This window comes from Sciurus vulgaris (genome assembly GCF_902686455.1).
Source record: "Sciurus vulgaris genome assembly, chromosome: 10".
Classification (NCBI taxonomy): Eukaryota; Metazoa; Chordata; class Mammalia; order Rodentia; family Sciuridae; genus Sciurus; species Sciurus vulgaris.
In genome coordinates this window covers 106,042,282-106,059,994 of record NC_136470.1, presented here as the reverse complement: position 1 = coordinate 106,059,994, position 17,713 = coordinate 106,042,282, and the positions used below count along the sequence as shown (strand labels likewise).

At 35.4% G+C, this 17,713-nt stretch overlaps 1 protein-coding gene across 1 annotated transcript in view; it reads right to left on the bottom strand.

Moving 5' to 3' along the window:
* Window positions 1-17,216, bottom strand: part of LOC306637670 (palmitoyltransferase ZDHHC19-like) — a gene marked incomplete at both ends in the record, with an annotated part of 199,296 nt that extends 182,080 nt beyond the window's left edge. Inside the window, one exon of the mRNA XM_079100440.1 lies at window positions 17,125-17,216. Coding sequence (XP_078956566.1) covers window positions 17,125-17,216 — 92 coding nt within the window. The remainder of the gene's footprint in view (window positions 1-17,124) is intronic.
* Window positions 17,217-17,713: the final 497 nt, after the last annotated feature.

Below are 17,713 nucleotides of genomic sequence, written 5' to 3'. Positions count from 1 at the left end.
AGCATTGAGCCTGTGTTTTCTTCTAGCAGTTGCAAAGTTTCTGGCCTAATTCCCAGGTCTTTGAGTTGACCTTTGTTCAGGGTGAGAGGTAGGGATCTGGTTTCATTCTTTACATTTGTATAGCCAGTGTTTCCAGCATCTTGGGTTTAAAAGGTTCCATCTTTTCTCCAGTGTTTTTTTGTGGCACTTTTTTGAGTATCAGATGACTGTGTCTATGAGGGTTTGTCTCCATGTCTTCTATTCCATTCCACTGGTGTTTATATGTTCTGATGCCAATACCGTGATGTTTTTCATTACTATTGCTCTGTAGTGCAATTTGAGATCAGGTATTGTGATGCCTCCTGCATTTCTCTTGTTACTCAGGTTTACTTTTGTTATTCTGGGTCTCTTATTCTTCCAAATGAATATTAGGACTGTTTTTTCTAGTTGTGTGAAGAATATCATTGATATTTTGATGGGGATTGCAATGAATCTTTATGGCATTTCTAGTACGATGGCCATTTTGACAATATTATTCCTGCCTATCCAAGAACCTGTGATGTCTTCCCATCTTCTAAGGTCTTCTTCAATTCCTTTCTTCGGTGTTCTATAGTTTTCATCCAGAGGTCTTCACCTCCTTGGTTAGATTTATTCCCAAGGTGTATTTTGTTGTTGTTGTTGTTCGTTTGTTTCTTTGTTTTTAGGTTATTGTAAATGGGACAGTTTTTCTGATTTCCTTGACTAGTGGAGTATAGGAAAGCTATTGATTTTTCTGTGTTGATCTTATATTCCAATACTTTGGTATAGTTATTTGTCAGCTCTAAAAATATTCTGGTGAAGTGTTTTTGGTCTTATGGATACATAATCATAGAATTCATAATTTGAGTTATTTAAAATATCCTTTTATATAGGGTTATATTAATTATACTTCAGAAAAATGTAAGAATTTCTGTTTTCTCACTTTATTACACATATAGTGTTCCAAAATTTTCAAATATTTTAAAATATCTGTGAAAGGTAATAATTCTTGGAACTTTTTATTTATATTTTATTACTCTCTGTAAAGTAAAACATTTATGTTAAAGGGATGGATATAAGAGTTATGGGCTCTCCTTTTCTCCATTTGCAGGCTATTTAATATGCTCTTTAATTCTCAATACATTGTCAAAGATCAATGATAATCTGTTTTCCTCTTGAATAAATTGTCCCTTTTGATTGCTTTGTCAATTTTGTTTTATTTCTAGCAATTTTAGTACAACATATCTCAATATTTTTTTTCTAAGCGTACTTTTCCAGTATGGAGATTGCCCCTTTCAATATAAACTTCAAATGATTTCAACTCTCTTCACATTTAGGAATTTTTCTTAAATGTATTTTTTAATATTTAGTTATTTCATTGTTTTTTTCTTATTCAGGAACCCTTAAATATATGTGCAACATTCTTTACAATATTTTTACCTGTCTTGTTTTCTTTGAGTTTCTTCTTTCACTTCCTAGTCTAGTAAGGTCGATTTTTTTCAACATCCATTCATTCTTTTATTAAAAATAAAAAAATTCTTATTGTGTGAATTTGAATACATACAACATACAGAGAAAAGTATATGAACCCCCACATGCCCATCACCTGCCTTCATGTTTATCCACATTGTCAATCTTATTTCAGCAGCCTCTGGATGGGATATAAAATCTGGGGTTTATTTAATACTAGCAGGGGAAATACTCTGGGGAGAAGAATCAATGGTAAGTCATTTTTCTAAAAAGTCTTCTGTTTTATAATTTATTCTTTAGTTCGGAAGGTTTTCTTTTATTCCTTTGCCAAATATTTCATGATTCTCTAATCTACATTCTGAATATTTATAGTCCAGTTGTATCTTATATCTTTTTCAGTTTCTTTCATTTCACTATCATTTTTGATCTAATCTATGGATATTGTGTTTCTGACATCTTTTATTTTCTGTATGGGTATATTACTCTGCTATTAGTTCGTTTTATTTAAAAAATTTGAATGGAATCTTGATCATAATTACACTCTAGTGTTCATTATTACATTAGATTTATTCTCCTTGCCTCTTACAAAAATGAATTATTCACAGAACATTTTATGATTTCACTTCTCTAAAAACCCTTCTATTACTTTTGCAAAGTGATAAAAAATGTGGTCTTCTACTTTCTTATCTCTCCTACTTCTGTTACATATCCCCACTCTCATGTGATCTTCTTTTTTTGTTCCCACTGAACTCATCCTGTTTAATTAGAAAAGCATTTATATCAGTTCCTCCTTAGCATGAAGCTCTTTCCTAGATCAGCTAATAAATTTTCCATATCCTTAAAGCCAAAATGCTCTCAAGTTTCCAGACATCATTGTGGATATCTGTCACGTAGACAACCTTTGTATGTAGAATAGATTCCTTTTCCTGTTGATTTTTTTTTTTGTCTTAAATTGTCCCAATTTTGCTCCCCAGTGAGTACCTATAGAATATTTGGGGAAGTTCCACTCTTTGCATCCCCCATATTTTGACTTAATTTATTTACTTATTGAAGTTTGTGACTTTTTCTGTGTTCTTCTATCCCAGATCTCAGTACCACTTCTGTTCTTCACATCTCTTTCTGGACACATGTATTGTTTCTCAGCTACAATCACCTCATAGATTTTTAAAATTTATTTATAGAAAAACATTTGGTCTTCGTTTTATTTTTTTCCTTGGCAAAATTTTTGTATTCAATGTTCTTTGTTTATGACTTCATTTTCCTTTGCTGAGACAATATGCTTACAGATCCAGCCATATTAATGAATGCCTTACTAGAGGCTGAGAGTGGAAAAGAACACAACACTTCTTAACTTCATGCTTGATGACAGCATTTTTAAGAACTTTATTAAATATCTAGATTCTTGAAAAAAATCCTTTGGATTCTTCATATCATTTGCAAATTTTCTTTTTATTGCCCTCAGAAGGACAGAATAAAACACATAAAAGAAAGCTATATCTACATCTATGTTAAATAAGAAGATTTTGATAATTATTTTGTAGGTTATATTAGTTCCCCTTTATCCTCTGGGAATACATTCAAGGTGTTCTGTGGATATCTGAAATTCCAGACAGTACTAAAACCTATATTTACAATGTTTTTCTTAGACATACACACCAGAATAAGTTTATTTATAAATTTGGCAGAGTAGATGGGAAAACAAAATTTAACAATTATAACAGTATGTTACAATAAAAGCTATTTAAGACATGAGGGGGTTTTTTTTTTTTTTTTCTGTAGTATTTTTCATTTTGTTTTTGAGCCACAGTTGACTGTGAGTGAGGTAACTGAAATATAGAAAGCAACTGCAGAGAAGGGGAACTACAATATATATTTAGGAGGGTTATATATAGCCAACAAACATTCACTGAGAGCTTTCTGTGTGCTTATATATGAACCACATGGTAAGCTTGTTAACAGGAGGAAAGTGATATATATCAAAGAATACAGAAAGTATGCCAGTACTAAAGATTTATATTACACAGTGAAGAAAGATTATAAAATAAACAGGTAAGTTGCACTTCAGAGGGCAATCAGATACTTAGGGAAAGTAAAGTAAGGGTCATAAGGAAGGCCTAAAGTGGAAAAAGTTCTGGTCTTTACGTATGATACGCAGAAGAATCCCAGTAGTAGACTGAGCACAAAAACTGGAAAAATGCAAGTGAACCAAAGAAGTAGCTGCTGAGGGCCTGTAGCCCAGGAGTCTAAACCCATTAGGAACCCAAAGGCTTTATTCTATTTTTATTTTAAGGCAATTTTACTGCTATCTTGTCCATAAATTAGATAATCTTGGTATTCAGAGGCATTTATTTATCTTAATTTTTTGTAGTTGTAGATGAACAGAATGCCTTTATCATATTTGTTTATTGTTATGTGGTGCTAAAGATTGAACCCAGTACGTCACATATGCTAGGCAAATGCTCTGCCACTGAGCTACAGCTTCAACCCCAGAACCACTTATTTTTAATTTGTCTTGAGACTTATTTTATAACTGTGGTGCCCTTCTGCTTTTATATTACTTTGAATTAATTCCATATTTTGATTGATATTCTTCAGTAACATTATGACTTATTACATTATTGATTGTGGAAATTATCTAATAAATTATTAGACAGCTCCTAAAATATAATTCAACACATATCTAATCATAATTTTGTCCTTCCCTTATGGATTGAATTATGTCTTTTCAAAATATATGTGGTAGTCCTAGCCCCTAGCATGTCAGAATGTGACATTTTCTGAAAATAGGGTTGTTATTGCAGTTAGTTAAGATAAAAGCATCATGATTATGTCTTTATTAAAAGGGAATATTTGAACACAGAGATAGATGTGCACAGAGAGAAGACAAGGGGAGCACATCCAGGAAGATGGTGGTTATACCACTGGAACAATGTCAATTACCACCAGAAGTTAGAAGAGTAAAGGAAAAGATTCTGCTCCACAGTCAAGGGTGCATGTGATCTTGCTAATACTTTAATTCCCAAATTCTGTCCTTCTATCTGTAAAAAAAACAAGTAGTTGTTTAAAGCCACCCAGTTTTTTATTTTTCCTAAGGTGGCTCTTGGAAATTAGTATATCTTTTTATATATCTGCATTTCCCTTCACTCATTGAGTTGTGCCAACCTATAAATAGAAAGATGCTGAATTTAATTTTTGCCTTGTCATTACTATCTGCTTGTAAGATCCCTGCTTCTCCTTACCTTTCCATGTCACAGCTTTGGAAAGGTTCCAGTATCCCCTGAATCTTGTGTAGATATAGCAAAGATCTGTTGGATGAGGTAGCCATGGTCTTCACTAAAATTGGGGACAGGCTCATAGAAAAATACCATCTGATACTAAAACTCTGAGGTGTATTCACTCAATATCTGTATTCTAAAGAAATATTTCCCAAACACTGATATATATATATATATATACATGTGTGTGGTGTATATTATTAATATATATATAATATATATATTATATATATTATATAAACCACATGGTAAGTTTGTTAAAATGCAGTGTTTCTGATTGCATATTCCCTATTTCGATAAACCAGCCTAATATTGCTGATGCTTTTGTTCCCAGAACCACATTTGAGGAAACAAAGATTTAAAACTCGACCAAAGACTCATGTCAGAAACCAAATATTACCCTTAACATCTTCATCCAGAATTAATTCTAACCTAAGCATCACATTTCTGCATTTTTAGAGAAAAAGGGTACTTCTCTAGATGTTGGAAACCTAAAATAGGCACTCACATCATGTGGATGGATTAAAATACATGGCCACTTGGATAGATATTTTGGAAGCCAACACATCCTCTGTAGAAATATATAATTCTATCAAGACAGGTTTGGCAAGTTCCAACAAGGGCTGTATTTCAGCCCCCACTCTTTCCTTGGCCAGGTACCTTTTAATGGCACAGGCCACGGAAGGGTGGCCTACATCTCCACCTGCCCACTCACCTCAATAATCTAAGTAGACCAATTCATGGAAACTTTTTTAGCAAATTCGGAAGAGAACTTCCTCAATTTATTAAGCACTAGTTGACAGAAACCTGTATAAATTATCATACTGTATGGTTAAATTTAGTGTTTTCCTCCCAAGACTGGGAATATGGAAGGTGTGAATTAACAAAGTTGAATCCAGTAGTAGAACTTCATTATGATCTTCAATGTAGTATTTGTCAGGTTTTAATTAAAGTTTTAACACCAATTTGTTTTTAAAAAGCAGAAAAATACTACCTACTGTACTATAAAAAGGAGTGTCCATGGTTTATCAAAACTGAAAACTTCTTCTCTTTCTGGGCACAGAATTAAAACTCATCTTCCAAAATCACTTCTACATAAGGGTAGTCATATATCTAGGTTCTAACATTTATGTAGTATAATGTTACAATCATGTGTTTTAATGAGTTATGTCCCTGTAGTCTCCACTGGCTTGGTAATGTGACTTTACTGGACTCATCAGCTCAAGAGGTAGAATTAATTTTGGACCTCTCTGAATTCAGGCTGGCCTTCAGATTTGTTTTCACCAATGGAATGTGGCAGAAATAATGTCATATGATCTGAGGTAGGTCTAAAGAGCTCACAACTTTCTGTTTCATCTTCTTGAGACATTTCCCTGACATATTCCCTGGAAACAGGTTCAGGGGACTGAGCTGAAGCCCAGCTTATCCATCAGCTGACTGTCACTGTATGAATAAAAGCAATATAAGACAGCAAAGATCTGCTTAATCAACCTATGGGATCAGGAGAAAAAGATACACTATTGTTTTAGAACAAGGAAGTAATGGGTGATCTTTCACACAGAAATCATTATTGATACAGAAAGTAACATTTGCAAAAGCAGTTGTACACTTCTAGTCTGACCCATGAAATCCTCCTATGAGTTGGAATGGAGATGATTTCCAACAAGACCTTGGAAGCTATTCATTGAAGATAGCAAAGCTCCCAGAGCCTGGTTCCTGAATCGTTGGCCAGGTAAGCACAGATACATAAGCAAGAAATAAACTTCAAGATATGTAAGTCACTATACATTTTGATTTCTATTTATTGTGGACTTTAGTCTATAATAATTACTATTCAACAATACTACATTGGCAATATAAATTTGTGGGATTTTTTTTACGGCCAAAACATATTAGAAAAATAAAGAAAAATTCAGGGAAGGAAAAACGTTTATCCTAATTCTAGTACTAGAATTTCAGCATGTTTCATTTCTTACATATATATGACATTTTTAAACTTAAATTTATTCAACTTTTTTCTACCAAACATTATTGTATTACAACGCCATTTCCAAACACAGCTCTAATATAGCTGTATCATACTCCATCTAGTGGACACAGCAGATCATTTCTTATGTTTTTTAAGTTCCAAATATTGTGTTGTATTATAGAATACTATAATATTTCATAACACTGAGTACATTTGTAAATACAGACTTCAGATGTTATATCATTCCTTTATTTGCTACCTTTATTTATATTTAATAATTTAATTATGCTTAAATAATTCTTAAAATTATTTGGTAGCCTATACATATTAAATTGGTTTGATTTAAGCTAAGTTGTGTCAATAATATTAGTGCAGGGTTGGATTCCTCAGTATCAAACCTGCAGTCTTCCCTCAATTTTCATTAAGTAGGGATCATGATGATGATAATTTGTTCTCAAAATATATTTTTTTCTACCTGTCTCACCACAGGTAGAACTTTCTATGTTCAACCTTCAATTCATTTATCTCCCAAGAACCAAGGACACCTTGAGTTTACTCTGTATTGTATTCTTAACCCCAGAAACAAATCATTTAATGTAACACAAACAGAAGATACCCACTTATCACCTTAAAATTGATTTCCCACATTCTCTTCAGATGTCTAAAGTAACCCTACTATATCTTGATGATACTTGAAATACAACTTTTAAAAGTCACTGTTATGGTTTGGATATGGGGTGTCCCCAAAAAGCTCACACTTGAGACAATGCAAGAGGGTTCAAAGAAGAAATGATTAGTTTGTGAGAGTTTTAACCCCAAACCAAATCAGTCCTGATGGTATTGGAGGCAGGTGGGGCCTTGTGGGTGTGGCTTTGGGGTAATATTGGTATCCCTAGAGTAACTCTCTGCTTTCTGATCATCATGCGAGTTGCTTCCCTCTGCTACACTCTTCCACCATGATGTTCAGCCTCACCTTGAGCCTCAAGGAATGGAGCCTGCTGTCTATGGACTAAGACCTCTGAAACTGAGCCCCTGAATAAAGTTTTCCTCCTTCACAGTTGTTCTGGTTGGGTCCTTTTATTTACAGAAGTGAAAACATCACTTAAATTATATTCCCTGCCAGTACACCCTCGTCCACACCTTTGCATATTTTTAATATGTCCTTTTCATCATTCTTCTAATTCTGCAAGCTTACCTGGAAATTCAACTGGCAATTCAAATTTATTTTTCATAGACTCCTTAAAATAATATATGCTCAAAATTAAGTCATATTTATTTTTACATTTCCTTCAATTTCAAATTATTTTGTCTCAATAGAATAGGCAGTATCAATTACCCAGTGGTCAAACAAGAAGCTAGGGAGTCATGCACACCATTCTGCTGACATTCTGCCATTTAACGTTACCACGTTCTTTTATTGCTTTTTTATTTGGTTTTGTTCTATGTTTCCAGTGTGTTATAATTTTTGTTTTTACAAAACTTTAAAAATTTAGAATTTTAAAAGTTTGATGAAGTTTTCACAAACTAAATGCACATATCTCAGCAGAATTCATTTTAAGAAACAGTACAGATAGGAGCTGACAATCCAATTTCAACCCACTTTCAGTCATTAAACTCCATGTAAGTTTGATTACAAACTTACACTGTAGAAAGGTCTTTCCTGACTTTGAATGTACATAAATTTAAAAAATATTATAAAACCTTGTATATTTAGTTACTTTCTTTAGTGAATCTTTTGGGAATTTTTTTTATTTTAGTTAATTGTCTTTGATTTACAATTGCTCTTTATTTTCATTCTGCTATACCCTAGCTTTATAAATGGATTGGGTCATTTTTTACTTTTCTCTCCTAAAGAGCATACAAACTGTATTATATTTCCTTAACTGCTCTAATCAATTCATTGTTAAAACCAGCTAGTCCTCACTTCATATTTTTGGTTATGGATTTTAAGTTTTGTCAATTTTTTTAAAGATATTTGTGCTTTCCTGGATATGGGACTATTTCATTATATTATCTCTTCTTATGCATTTTCTGAGACATCTTTTCCAAAGCATGTATTCTTTTCATCTACGTTTTCAGAAATTTTGGCTTAAAGTTCTTTACAACATCCTCTTGTATTTTTCTTGTCTTTATGTACTGATAACTACTTTTTTCCCTTCTGATATTGGTTTCCTCTTCTCTTTGTTTTTGATCTTTCTATTTGCCAATTTAACGAATATTGGAAATAAAAACAATTTTTGGTATTTTGACTTTCCCTAAAGTAACTTTCTCTATATTACTCTTTTCTGTTTTCATTTTATAGTATACTTTTTCTGTTAATAGTATTTCTGTTTATAGTATTCTTTTTCTTTTGCTGTTAATTTGCTTATTTTTTCCTCTACCTTTCTGTAATGGAAGTTCAGGCAATTTAGCCTACACTTTTTTAAATGTCTTCATTTAGTATTTTTTTAATTTTCCCATGAACACCACACTATTTCTAATTCTGAAATGTAATTTCCTTCTTTTAATTAAACTCAAAGTATTTTTAATGTTTTCTGTAATTTATCCTTTGTTCCATGCATTATTTGTAAATGTACTAATTCATTAGCACTAAGAAATTTTCTAGCTGTCAAATAAACCAGGATATAAGTTCAAAAGGAGCTCATTTGTTGACAACAATTTTTCTCTAAATCAACAAGAAGTACCTAAATTATGACTTACAAATAAAGGACTGCTCTTTTTTCCCAAAATCTTTTAAATCTGAGAATGTTGTGTGGGCTATATGTATGACATGGCCCTCTTTTAAAATTAATTTATTGAAATGAAAAATTCATATAAAATTAAATTAAGCAGTTTAAAATAAGCAAAGAACAATGTGGTATTAATTATACTCACAACATTGTGAACAATCTCTTTTATTTCATTACTAGTTATTTCCATCAGCCTTAGAGTTAAAATCTCTGACCTCTTAAGCAGTTTGTTCACATTCTTCCCTCTGCCCAGCCCTTGGTAATTACCAATCTGTGTTCCACCTTTATAGATTCACCTGGTCTGAATGATTCATATAAATACACAACCGTTTGTTTCTGCTTTTTATCATTTAACATAAAGTTTTGGAGATGTATTGTGACATATGTGAAGTTCTTTCCAATACCAGTTCTCCAATAATCTGATGCCAACTGGATTTTCCAAAACTCAGTTCTGACACTTACTAAATTTATCAACCATTCCCATAGTCCCACAGGACGCCCCAATTCAGATACCCTTCCACCTATACTTCTGGACAACTGGTTATAAATCAAAGGTTTCCACAACCTGATCCCAAGCTTGATAATTTGCTAGAATAACTCACAATACTGGAGGAAAACTTTGTGCCTTCCCTTTACCAATTAAATATGAAAATTCAGCTCAGGAGTAGCAAAACTGAAGATTCACAGGGCAAAGCACTGGCAGAGTTTAGGAAATTGTGCCAAGCTTCCATTCTTTGGGCATCTCAATGTGGTCACCAACCTGAAACATCTCCCAACTCATCATTTAAAAGATTTTATAGAGCTCAATCTCCAGTCCCCTTCTCCATTCTAAATATCAGTGGATAGGTCTGTAAGTTCCCATCCTCTAATTTTCTGAGTCTCTAATAACTAACACCATCCTTGTGGTAACAAGGAATACGCCACACTACACCATTAAATCACACTTGGAGATTGTCGAAAGGGATTTTTATGAATTAAAAATGGTATTATTGCTGGGCCTATAATTCTAGTTACTCAGCAGACTAAAGGCAGGAGGGTTGTAAGTTCCAAGCCACCTTGGGCAAATTATCAAGACTCTATCTAAAAAAAAAAAAAAAAAAAAAAAAAAAAAAAAAGAACAAATAAAAAGGGTAACTCAATTGTACAGTGCTTTCTTAGCAAGTGCAAAGCCCTAGGTTCAATATCCAATTAAAAATAAATAAATAAAAGTTCATTCTTTTTACTCAGAAAATTCCAAAATTTTTGTAGACAAAAATTAAAGTCTAAATAACTTATTGTGCTACAACATGGATCAATATATCATTGGTTTTGAGCTGAAAACTATTCTTTTTTTTTATTCTTTTTATAACTAAATAATATTAAATTACATGTATATACCACAATTTGCTAATCTTCTGATGAACATTGGGATATTCTGACCTGTAGGCTACTGTGGACAGTGCTGTTCTGAAGCCCTGTGAACATACACTTTTGGAGTACCTGTCTTATATTATTTTGGATATATTCCAGGAGTGGAATGACAGGATCATATGGTAATTCTATGTTTAACTTGTAAGGAAGCACCCAAAATATTTTCTACAACTACTGAACCACTTTGCATTACCACTAGCAAAATATCAGGGTGCTACTTTTTCTACATTGTAACCAGTTTTTTAAATTTTCCTTATTTCAAATTATAGCCATCCTAGCGTGCTCAAAGTGATATCTTATTGTGGTTTCAATTTGTGTTTTTCTAATAACAAATGGTGTTAGGAATATTTTCTGGTACTTGTTAGCAAGTTGTGTATCTTCTTTGGAAGTATGTCTATTTTTAATTTTATTTATCGTGTATTATATGCACTATTATATTTTATACATTACATATGCAATGTAGGTAACATATAATAATTAACACAGATTTTACTTATTTTTATTTTAGTATCAAAACTCTAAGTATACTATTCTTCAAGGTAGTGCATTCAGAATATTTGCTGTATTTTGGTTATCTAACTGCCTCGTTATGATTTTCTCTTCACAATTTCTCATAATAATGTTTCTAAATATATATATATAACTTTTTAAAATGTAATTTTATTCAAGGTAGGGGAAATATACAATAACTTCATCAAGTTTCATGGTACAGTTTTACTTACTGAGTTCCATCTTTGTTTATTTGTTTCTTACATTAGAAAAATAGCTATACATCAACAGTTAAGGGGAAAAATTTACTTCCTAATGCAATCTTCTTAAAGCCACTTTCAAGAAGCTTGTCTATTATTGAAGATAAGAGGTTTGTACCACATTCACTTGGCAACCATGTAATTTAAATTGCCACATTTTATCAAAAATGATAAAATTCCATTGCCTTCATGGAAATTGTTTTTTATTCTACAATAAAGTTAATCCACATATTACTTCTTATTAGAAAACTTCAGGCATATATTTGTACTTTGTTTTAATGATGTTAACATTATTTTAAAATTTTGATATTTTGATATTGATGAAATCATTAGCCACATATTTTCAGTTACATAGTTATAAATGTATCAAGGCTGCATTTAACTTATATTTATCTCTCAGAAAATGAATATTTTACTGGCAAATGTTCACATATTTCTTACCATATGCATATGATACCTTTTACCACAGTGCATATGATAATATGATAACATGTTAACTTACTACATATTACCACCCATATACATCTTTGTCTTCTATATAACTCAATTACTGTGTATAATGTTGGGATCTTTAGCCCCCTTGCTCTTCTCGACCAGTGACAAGGGAAGGGAGCACTCCCCAACAAGGCCAGACTGGGAAAGGTAGGGCCCACTGACCTCCCGTACCCAACCCTCCGGGCGGAGGACAATCAGACGCATCAGGGAGACCAGTCACAGCAGGAACTCACACAGCTTTTATATAGGGTGAAGACTAGGCGGGAACTAATCAGCTTAAAGGTCAACAAGGCATGGGGGATTTACACAGGCGAGAGTCCCATAGGACTATATGGCAAACACAAGCTGATCACGTTCACGGAACTGTTGTTAACCAATCCCTGATGGTGGTCCGATTTATCATCATTAACTTTTGAAACCACCTTTGAGGCCTTGATCTTGCTCACTCACCAGGGAGTAAGGAGTCAGCCTGAGTTAGTTAATGTGTCATTAGTCCCAACATATCCCCCTTTTTTGTTTTATATTAAGGGTGTGTCTGTCTTAGGTTTTCCTCCTCTGAGGATCTTACCTGTCATTGACTACCATCTTAGTGCTTCAGGCGGGCCCCTCAGGAGAAGCAGGGCTTAAGGGAGAGACATTTAGACACCAGTGTCCTGATACGAGTGATCCATGATCCTATAGGGCTCCCAATCAACATTATGAAGGGCCGTATAATGCTGTCGGATCACCATGAGCTGCACAGACTTAGCCTGGCTTTTCAGTAAATGGATAAGCTTATTGATTATGCAAGGCCCAAAGGTAAACACAAGGATAATGTGGTGACTAGCGGTCCCATAAGCGGGAAGAGGTAGGGGAGCCACCTGTGTAACCCAGTCCAGAGGAAATTAGAGTGGAGCTTGCTCCTACGATGTTCCAGATCTTCTTGTAGGTTTTTCATTTTATCTTGTACAATGCCAGAGTGGTTGGCATAGAAACAGCACTTCTCACCAAGGAGCAGGCAATGCCCTCCTTCCTTCGCCATTAGCAGATCCGAACCACGAAGATTTTGCAGGACAACAGCAGCCAAGGAATCAAGTTGAGCCTGTAGATCTAAGATGGTAGAGCTACAAAGTGCAATGTTAGGAGCTCTGTGTAGCTCTCAAGGAAGTCCACTGTCCAAAGTCATGAGGTCAGAGACCCCAGTCTCAATCACTGTTGTCCCATTTTTGCTACTGCGCATTACACTCTTTCTTAAATGTCATTTTAAGCAGTTTACATATATTGACTCCTGAGTCTATATATGAACATTAGTTAACACAATTTAACATTATATCAAAACCATGAATTAAAGAAAGGCTGAGAGAGCTTTTAACTTTCCTTTTGTGTGGCAAAGTGGCAAAATGTTTTCATGTTTCACAATATTAACCTTTAAACAAATCAGGCTCTAACTTTTAGAAATACATTTACATTTAAAATTTTTATCTCAGTGTAAAAAGTAACAAATTTTACATATATCCTAGTGATGATAGGCCCTATAATAGAACATTAAAAGATAGAAATAAATCCCCCAAAAAATTTACTCTTTTTAAGTTTAAAATTACCATTATAGACAAGTTTAATCTGGAGAATAACAGCTTGATATATTCCCTGCTTTAAAAACTTGTATACCTGGAAAATATGAACACATTTAATATACAAAGAGAGACCATTTCACAATTACCTTGACACTTTTATATTACCAAATTTAGTTTTTAAAGAAAAATTTAGACTCTAATGTAGTACAATACTCTAACAGTTGTTTAACCATAACTGTATAAACCCCAATTTTTAAGACTAATTGTTCTAAAGAATAAAACTTAATAGACACAAAGTTAAGAGTGAATTAGTGTTTCTAAGAAATCCTTATCATTTTACCATATAGATTAAACTTTGGTTTATATTAGAACATTAGTATTTCTAGGCAAATCCTTAAATAGCTTTAACTGTGTCACATACATACAATCAACTTAGTTACATGCAAATTTGTTGAAACTTGCCCTTTACAGACTTTCTTAGTACTTACTTAGACTCTCATGTATTTTATCACATAAGCACTTGCTTACCCAGAAACATTTTGTTCTTCACTAAATATATTGCCATATCTAGAACCTTTAATTTTTTCTTTCCTATGTGTTGACCTTTTTGTTCACATTCTGAAACAACTCTTAAGAAATTTCTTAATTTATATAAATTGCTCCATTTTAATAAGATTAAATATTTTGTTAATTTATAGTACTCTAATTGAAACACAGTTGAAACTTTTGGAACCCTTTGTATATAGAATTGTACCTGTTAGGACATAACTTTTAGTAACCTTGTTTTTAGTTTAATGATGACACAAAGCAATTTTCTCTACAAATACATTTGAGTAATCCCATACATGTCAACTCTAATTCACTTATTTTCTTAAAAAAAAACAAGATATTAGACAAGTGTTCTGAATAGTATTTGCCATCTTTCCTTGTTGAAGGAAAGTCCTAGAAACAATTGATATTAGACATTTTATTAACATCAACATTTTATTAGTTTGACCACCTAGAGACTTGCGAGTTATTTTTGAAGACATTTTACTTTTATTAGTTTACCCAATTTAAATTGAACCTTTTTAAATCACGTGAATTAAAAGTATCTGGATCCATTTTTAAATTGGAATTTTAGGAGTGCTCAGTTTTGATACAGATAAAACATGACGTCAGTCAGCACGACATACAAATAACACAAAATCAAAGGCCTTGTAACTTTATAGGTGATCTCCATTGCAATGTAACAGATGTTCAAAAACTCTAGTTGAATAAAAAAAATAGAACTGATCAAAAAGTCATGAGCTCAAAAGAATATAGAATTAAAAAAAAAAAAAAAAAAAAAAAAAAAAAACAAGAGTACTGGAAAATTGATACAGCCATTAATTACTTTAGTAAAACACCATAAAATTTACTTTTGCTGGAGTTCAGGTAAGACTCTTTTTGCTCTTTTTTTTGTTTTCCCTTGCATTTGAGACTGGTCTCCTACTGAGTCTTCAGGCGCCCTCTATTTACATTTCAATGTAAACCTTGACTGAGATCTGGAAGGAGCTAACCGGTTTAAGCAGAAATTTTGTGCCTAGGGCATTTTAGCCATTTTTTCCTCATTTGTAATCAATTCAGGTTTGGATGCAAAAAATTGTGCAACATTATCTCTCACTACTTGTGGGGAATGAGGCTGCTATATCATACTCCTTACTGGGACATGCGACTGATGGTTGGGCTGGTTACTCCCTCCACACTGGCCTATGCAGGACCTCATGGCAGGAGGACTAGGTAGGCTGGGCCAGGGAATGGAAGCAGAAACAGCTAAGTGGAAGTTGGAGGAGGAGGAGGGATTAAGAGCGGGAGAAGAAGGAGGCGTTCGAGTTTGCAGGAAGAACATAGAAACACAAGAAAGAAGAGACTTGAAGATAAGGAATCCCTTTCTGTATCTTGGGCAAGGCATCTTGGGAGTGGCTGGCCTTTGAACTGAACCCGTAGAGCATCCGGGCGGAGCCTCAGAACACACCTGACCAGTGGGGCGATCCCTCTTGAAGTGGCCTGGTTGCCCACAGTCATAACATACTCCTTTGTCCTTAGCTGCAACAGTGACAAGGCTGCAATGAGAGCCTCAGTAAGTGAGGCAGTTTGGGCCTGTAGGGCTGCGACCAAGGATTGAGACTGATGCTCTTGCATGCCAATATCTTTGGTAGCCACAATCCACCTTCCCATGGAGTGATCTTTCATCCCTGCACAGGCCAATTTGTGATCGGTAGTCATTCCTTCCCAAACTAACATTTTAACAAATTGATCTCTTAGGGGCCCGGGAGGAAATTTTCTCTGAAGGCTTCTTTTAACCCTTTCAATGAAGGTTGCTAGGTCCTCAGTTGCCTTCTGGGTAATCCCTGTGATGGGGGGTTCTGAGGGGCCCTCCTCTAGCTCTTTCCATGCTACTAACCCTAGGGCTCTTACTTGTTCTTGATATGGGGCTGGGATGGCAGCCTGTAAGAGGCCAGTAGAAAATGGGTCACTGGACCCCGAGAGCATCCCATAAGTAACCAGGACGGGAGGGTTAGTGGCCTGGTTCTGTTCAGCCTGAGCATGACATTCTTCATTAAAAAAGGCACATCACTTTAGATATAAAGGACCAGGAAGGACAGATTTAGTTAGGTTCTTCCAATTCTGAGTGGTGCACTGCTGGTGGGCGAGGCCCTGGAGCATGGGAAATTGGGCCCATCCTCTGAAACAGTTTTCTTTAGTTCCTTTAAATCTTGTGCCTCCCATGGGTACCATATAGCATGCTGGTTACCCCCTGGGTTAGCATTTACCAGGAAGGCCATACAGGGAGGGGGGAGGTTAGAGTCAGTGAATTCTCTCCCAGTATCATAAAATGGCCTCCAGGAAGATTTCCCACCATCAGGAAGGAGGAGAGCGAGGGCTTTCATTGGAGTCTGATGTGGCCCCAGAATACAAGATGGCAGCAACAAGCCTCCCCGGGGTGGAAGTGGGCCCTCGCTATATGTAGAGGCTGGCTGCCTTCATGGTTCCTCAACCTTGGGAGGAGCAGACGGAGATGGATTGGACTCCTCATTAAAGGTCTCCCAACATTGTTTACTATGTGGCAAGTTTCTGGAAGGAGATGCAAAGGGAGGAGCCAATGATTCTTTAGGCAGCAACTCTTTGGGGGGAAGCTTCGAGCCCCCTTTGGGAGGTCCTGGAGAGAAGCAGGCCTTAAGGGTGGATAATGTAGGGTAGACTCCCAGTGGGGGACCCTCCCCTAAATTGATTTCCCTCTTCCTAACAAGTTGTTCTACACGATCCCATGTGGACCAGTCAAAAAGATTAGCGGCAGGAAGCCAAGGGGCCACCCGAGTAAAGGTGTCCTAGGCTTTTTCCTCCTGTGTATCAGACCACTCAACACCCCTACTCTTCAGCATGAGTCTAAGAGCTGAGAGCGCAGGGTCACCACGTGTGGTGTGTGTTTGCGCCATCTTTTCAGGGATGCCTTACCTCGGAACTCGCTTGGCCCAATCTGCCTGTACTCTTGGTTTCGAAGCTGCCTCTTCGCTTTGGCTGCAGATCAGCCTTGAGGGGCCCCACATTGGGCGCCAGATGTTGGGGTCTTTAGCGCCCTTGCTCTTCTCGACAAGTGACAAGGGAAGGGAGCACTCCCCAACAAGACCAGACTGGGAAAGGTAGGGCCAACTGACCGCCCACACCCAGCCCTCCAGGTGGAGCACAATCAGACTCATCAGGAAGACCAGTCACAGCAGGAACTCCTTTATTGAGGAAGTCACACAGTTTTTATGTAGGGTAAAGACTAGTAGGCGGAAACTAATCAGCTTAAAGGTCAGCAAGGCGGGGGGGGGGGGGGGGGGGCGGGTTTACACAGGTGAGAGTCCCATAGGACTATATGGCAAGCAGGAGCTGATCACATTCGCGGAACTGTTGTTAACCAATCCCTGATGGTGGTCTGATTTATCATCACTAACTTTTGAAACTGCCTTTGAGGCCTTGATCTTGCTCACTCGTCAGGGAGTAAGGAGTCAGCCTGAGTTAGTTAACGTGTCATTAGTCCCAACAGTATAATACATGATTT